Here is a 6038-nt window from a genome sequence, read left to right as displayed (position 1 = left end):
TAGCACATGACGTAGATCGCCTTCAGAATACAGAATGGTAAAATATTAATTTTTTTAAATGATCGCTGCATAATACACTGTACTTTGTGTGTGTAGTCCAATCCAACCATGTTCGCTTGACCGCTCTGTTCCATAGTAAAGCTTGACTGTCATCTTTCGGGAATGTAAACAATGAAACACTGGCTGTGTTTGTGTTGCTAAAGCCGGTCGCAATACACCGTTTCCCACCTACAGCTTTCTTCTTTGATGTCTCCATTGTTCATTGAACAAATTGCCAAAGATTAACCAACACAGATGTCCAGAATACTGTGGAATTTTGCGATGAAAACCGACGACTTAATAGCTGGGCACGATGCTGGCACAAAATGTCCTCTACAATCCGTGACGTCACGCGCAGGCGTCATCATACCGAGACGTTTTCAGCAGGATTTTTCGGCGCGAAATTCAAAATTGCACTTTAGTAAGTTAACCCGGCCGTATTGGCATGTGTTGCATTGTTAATATTTCATCATTGATGTATAAACTATCAGACTGCGTGGTCGGTAGTAGTGGGTTTCAGTAGGCCTTTAAGTAAAGCAGTGTGAACGTAATACCATCATGTCATTTATAATGTCAAACAAAAAGGCTATGGATAAACATTATCCATATATCTAAAGACAAATATTAGTTTTTTTATTCTTTACTAATATCAACTTGTCAGCTTTTTGTCATTACATTATGCCTTCATGTCTATTTTTACATTTTGATGGAGAGAGTTTTTTGTTGTTTTTTAAACTTATGAAAAAATATTTTTTTTAAGTTATGTAGATTTATATGTACATGTAGATGATGTATCTGGACATATCCATTATTAGTTTGACCAGAAATGTGTTGAATGGGAATTAATTTTGTGACATGAATTTAATTTGTGACATGAAAAAAACACAAGTAATGTAAAAAAACCCTGGTGTTTACATTTTGATATCAAAATAAAACACAAAGCAGTTTGGCTAATGAAGATGAAGTCTAATAAACAAGCTTTGTTCTTCTCCAACGCCTCCCTAGTGTTTCAGTACAAAAAGTTTGGCCAACAAAAAAAAAGTGATACCTCTCACATCGAATACAGAATCTTTGCAGCCTTCATTCAGTTGGATGGGATGACAAAACATTTGAGCTAGTATTGATGTTATTTGAACACTCATACAGTTTGCAGCTAAATAAAGGACGAGTGAACATCCCAGTCAACAAACTAAAGACTTTATAAACAAGTTGTGACAAGGTTGACCACACATCGCCTGCTGCATGTTTCCACACGTCATTAACTCTGACATAGCAGCTGTAGGCCACTGTATTATCAAAAAATGAAAGCAAAATCAAAAAGGTTTTCTCCTTCGTGGTATACTTTTAGTATAGAACCTTTATTTAACCAGATAAGAAACCCATTGAGATCAACATCTCTTTCACAACTTCAACCCTTTACTAATACCCTCCTCCATTCACATCCCATCTCGCCAGATTATAAATAACCTAATGTAAATAATCAAATGTACTTCTAATGTATTTACTTGTTCTTATGCTATCTGAACTCACTATGTTCTCTGCTCGCTGTACATATCCTACTAAGTAAGACCTACACTGTTTCAATGTCCATTTCTCTGTTGATGACTGAAGTACTGATATCAACCAAAGCTCCTCATTCCACCTCCGGATTGTAAATAATGTGAATAATTAAATGTTTATACTATGATGATTCACCTGTGTGATGACTGTATTATGCTCGTAGTATATATTTGTACCATGAATTGATTAACGTGGACCCCTTAAACAAGTTGAAAAACTTATTCGGGTGTTACCATTTAGTGGTCAATTGTACGGAATATGTACTGAACCGTGCAATCTACTAATAAAAGTATCAATCAATCAATCAATCAATCAAAGACCTGGCCAAGAGATCAACAGCACATGTCACAGAGCAGTTTCAAAAAAAGTATTACATTAAGACATACATTCTAAAATACATAAAAGAGAATTGTAAAAAAATAAAGATTGACACCTTTTAAAAACACAGGCACTGTGCAAAAGTCTCTTGCTTTCTGTCCCTCAGGACAGAACGGAAGTCTCCAAATGGAAGTACTTTCAGTTTCGTCTGCAATGCATTCCATGCCATAGGGGCAGCAATGCCAAAAGCTCTTTTGCCAAATTCAGTCCGTACATGGGGAACACTTAAAACATACAAATTGTTAGAACGTAACGCATAAGAGCTGTTTTTTTCTTTGTAACTAAGTACACAAGTATGGAGGTAATAAACCTAAAATAGCTTTATAAATGATGGTCAGCCAATGTGTGTATCTGCGTGCACTCAATGAAGATAAGTCTGACTTCATATACAGTTGACAGTGGTGGGTGAGACTACGACAGCCAGTAACAAATCTTAGTGCTGAGTGAAAAACTGTGTCCAAGGACTGAAGGTATTTAGATGAAACACTAAAATAAAGCACGTCTCCATAATCAATTACGGGCAAGATAGTCGCTGTCACCAATTTCTTTCTGACTTTAAGAGAGAAGCAGTTTTTATTCCTAAAAAGGAAACCAAGCTTTACCCTAAGCTTAGAGACCAAGTTGGTGATATGGACTTTAAATGAAAGCTCCTGATCAAGAGTAAAACCCAATACTTGTAATTTAATAGGGTTTCCATTTGATGTTACAATATTTGGAATATTTTCCAGTAGCACCCTTGAATGAGAGAAAACCCATTAACTTGCTTTTATCTGTATTTAAAACCAATTTAAGATCAAATAAGCGAGCCTGGATGACATCAAAAGCAGCTTGTAAAAACTCAAAAGCCTGAGTGATGGAGGTTGGACAGCAATAAATAATGGTGTCGTCTGCATAAAAATGGTACATTGCATTTGACAAATTATTGCAAAGATTATTTAAGTAGATAGAAAATAAAATGGGCCCCAGCACTGAGCCTTGTGGAACTCCTTTGGTAATGTCCCTTAATGAAGAGGTGGTCCCAGCCACCTGTGCACGTTGTGTTCTGCTGGAAAGATAGTCTGTGAACCAAGCAGCTGCATTTTTAGATAATCCAACATGATGGAGAGCTTGAATGAGCAGACTGTGGTCTACTGTGTCAAAGGGGACGGCGTGGCGCAGTGGGAGAGTGGCTGTGCGCAACCCTAGGGTCCCTGGTTCAATCCCCACCTAGTACCAACCTCGTCACGTCTGTTGTGTCCTGAGCAAGACACTTCACCCTTGCTCCTGATGGGTGCAGGTTAGCGCCTTGCATGGCAGCTCCCTCCATCAGTGTGTGAATGTGTGTGTGAATGGGTAAATGTGGAAGTAGTGTCAAAGCGCTTTGAGTACCTTGAAGGTAGAAATGCGCTATACAAATACAACCCATTTAAATGCTTTTAATAAATCAATAAATAGGGCGACACAGTATTTCTTGCCGTCTACAGCCTAGATTAAATCTTTGAGGACCTTAAGGGCAGCTGTAATAGTGCTATGCTGTTTTCTAAAACCAGATTGAAATGGAGATAAAATATTTAATTCTAAAAAAATTGATACATGGATGATACAGCACAGGATTGGGAGAATGTATCAACTCAACTCTTCGTGTTTGGAGGAAGAAGAATACTGAGTTGCATCCCAAGAACACCATACCTACTGTGAAGCATGGGGGTGGAAACATCATGCTTTGGGGCTGTTTTTCTGCTAAGGGGACAGGAAAAGGAAAGAATGAATGGGGCCTGTCAGAGTTATTTGTTGTGGACAAACCCCAAGATGCAGAGAAGGCAGGCATTGAATGGGAAAACATGGGTTTTAATTTAAAATACTAGAACTAGAACAAACAAAGGGTACAAACAAAAAGCGCGCACATGGGCGGAATAACAAAACTAAGGGTCTTTAGCATAGAAGCTAGCAAGAAACAAAAAATGACCTAGCTTGGAAGCTAGCAGGTAGCAAACAGGAAAAACTGGAAATGGCTAATGCTAACAGAAACAGCTTACCGCTACGGCGACCAGGACAAAATGTAGCACGACAGGTAGTAGCTGTAACAAAACAACACGACAAGAGCAACATGTGGCAACGACAATACAATGATCCAGCAACTGACACGACACAAAGCAGGTACAAATAGGAGCGGGCTGATTGGCAACAGGTGTGGCCAGGTGCCAATCAGCCACAGCTGAGGAGGAACACAGCACTCAGGGAACAAGACAGGAAGCTGACAAAATAAGAGCACTAGACAGGAACTAAGGACAGGACATACTAAACACAGAGGAAACAGACAAATGCAGAGGAAAAAACTAAAACATAGACAAACTGTCAGGGGAAAGCCTGACAGGGCCATGTATCGTGAGATTTTGAGCCAAAACCTCCTTCCATCAGTGAGAGCTTTGAATGGTTGACCAAATACTTATTTTCCACCATAATTTACAAATAAATTCTTTAAAATTCCTACAATGTGAATTCCTGGATTTTTTTTCACATTCTGTCTCTCACAGTTGAAGTGTACCTATGATGAAAATTACAGACCACTGTCATCATTTTAAGTGGGAGAACTTGCACAATTGGTGGCTGACTAAATACTTTTTTGCCCCACTGAATACGTCGCACTGGAGTATAAGTCGCATTTTTTGGGGCAATTTATTTGATTAGACCCAACACCAAGAAGAGATTTTGACAGGCAATTAAAACAAAGATAAAGAATTGTGAACTACAGGCTGAATAAGTGTACGTTACATGACGAATAAATAACCAACTGAGAAGGTGCCTGGTATGTTAACCTAACATATAATGGGTGTACCCTGCCTTCCGCCCGATTGTAGCTGAGATAGGCGCCAGCGACCCCGAAAGGGAATAAGCGGTAGAAAATGGATGGATGGATGGATAATGGTAAGAGTCATTCAAATAACTGTAACATATAGAACATGCTATATGTTTACCAAACAATCTGTCACTCCTAATCGATACATCCCATGAAATCTTATACGTCTAGCCTCTTACGTGAATGAGCTAAATAATATTATTTGATATTTTACGGTAATGTGTGTGGAGAGACGGAGCCGACAGCAGGTTAAGACAGACAGCGGTCCTGTCCAAGATGGCGGCCAGGAGGCGGAGCATGCAGCGGAGCGGAGAGGCGGGGCACGCTTGGAGCCACCTGCTCTCAATCCCTGCATCTGCTCCTAGAGTTTAAAAGGGGAGAAGGAGGAGCGATGGTGGCAGAAGTAGGAGAACCGGGAGAAAGACCTAGAGAGCGACAACGACCAGGACAACAGCGAGGACGCAGACGATCAAGGAGCGAGCAGGAAGGAAAGCGATCCGACGGAAAGACAAGCTGTTATTGAAAAATAAAGCGAGTCAAACCTGCTCAGCGATGTCATTCCTCAATGATCCATGCAACCCACACAATGGTGGCGAGGAAGCCATTCACAATGTGTTAATAATTTCACACATAAGTCGATCCTGAGTATAAGTCGCACCCCCGGCCAAACTATGAAAAAAACTGCGACTTATAGTCCGAAAAATACGGTATGTTGATTCCCTGCAGACATCGCGGTGGTGGACATGAGCGATGTCTTCCGCCAGCCCTCCCTCTTCTACCACCTGGGCGTGCGGGAGAGCTTCGACATGGCCAACAACGTCATCTTGTACCACGACACCGACCCCGACACGGCGCAGTCCCTGAAGGTAAGCGCCGACGATCGGGTACGGCTGCCATCCTTCCTGTTATTTAAGGACCGTGCTGTCAGTCACTCATGTGCTCTGTCTGTCTCCTTCCAGGACATGGTCGCTCAGAAAAACACAGTAAGTGTCTCACCGTGTCTATTCTGGGAACAATATTTGTGACAGGAACACTCCTGAAATAAAACCCTGTCAAAATATTAGCAGCTGTTCTTGCGTGTTAATGATTTGAATGTCGTGTTTGTGGAGTAGGCCAGCCGTCCGCCAGGTTTAGGGTGCCCCTGGGTCCTGTTGCCTCCGGAATACAGAGGTTCTAACAGTAACGTAGGTACCGTGTGCAGCAAAGCATGCTGGGAGGTTGCTTG

At 41.0% G+C, this 6038-nt stretch overlaps 1 protein-coding gene across 1 annotated transcript in view; it reads left to right on the top strand.

Moving 5' to 3' along the window:
* The window catches only part of map3k15 (mitogen-activated protein kinase kinase kinase 15), a 72210-nt gene that overhangs the window by 3161 nt on the left and 63011 nt on the right, over positions 1 to 6038 (top strand). The window contains exons 2-3 of the mRNA XM_061921553.1: positions 5540 to 5679; positions 5773 to 5796. Of these exons, the coding sequence (XP_061777537.1) occupies positions 5540 to 5679; positions 5773 to 5796 (164 nt within the window). The remainder of the gene's footprint in view (positions 1 to 5539; positions 5680 to 5772; positions 5797 to 6038) is intronic.

This window comes from Nerophis ophidion, linkage group LG15 (assembly GCF_033978795.1).
Source record: "Nerophis ophidion isolate RoL-2023_Sa linkage group LG15, RoL_Noph_v1.0, whole genome shotgun sequence".
Lineage (NCBI taxonomy): Eukaryota > Metazoa > Chordata > Actinopteri > Syngnathiformes > Syngnathidae > Nerophis > Nerophis ophidion.
This window is presented reverse-complemented; position numbering and strand designations above follow the sequence as displayed.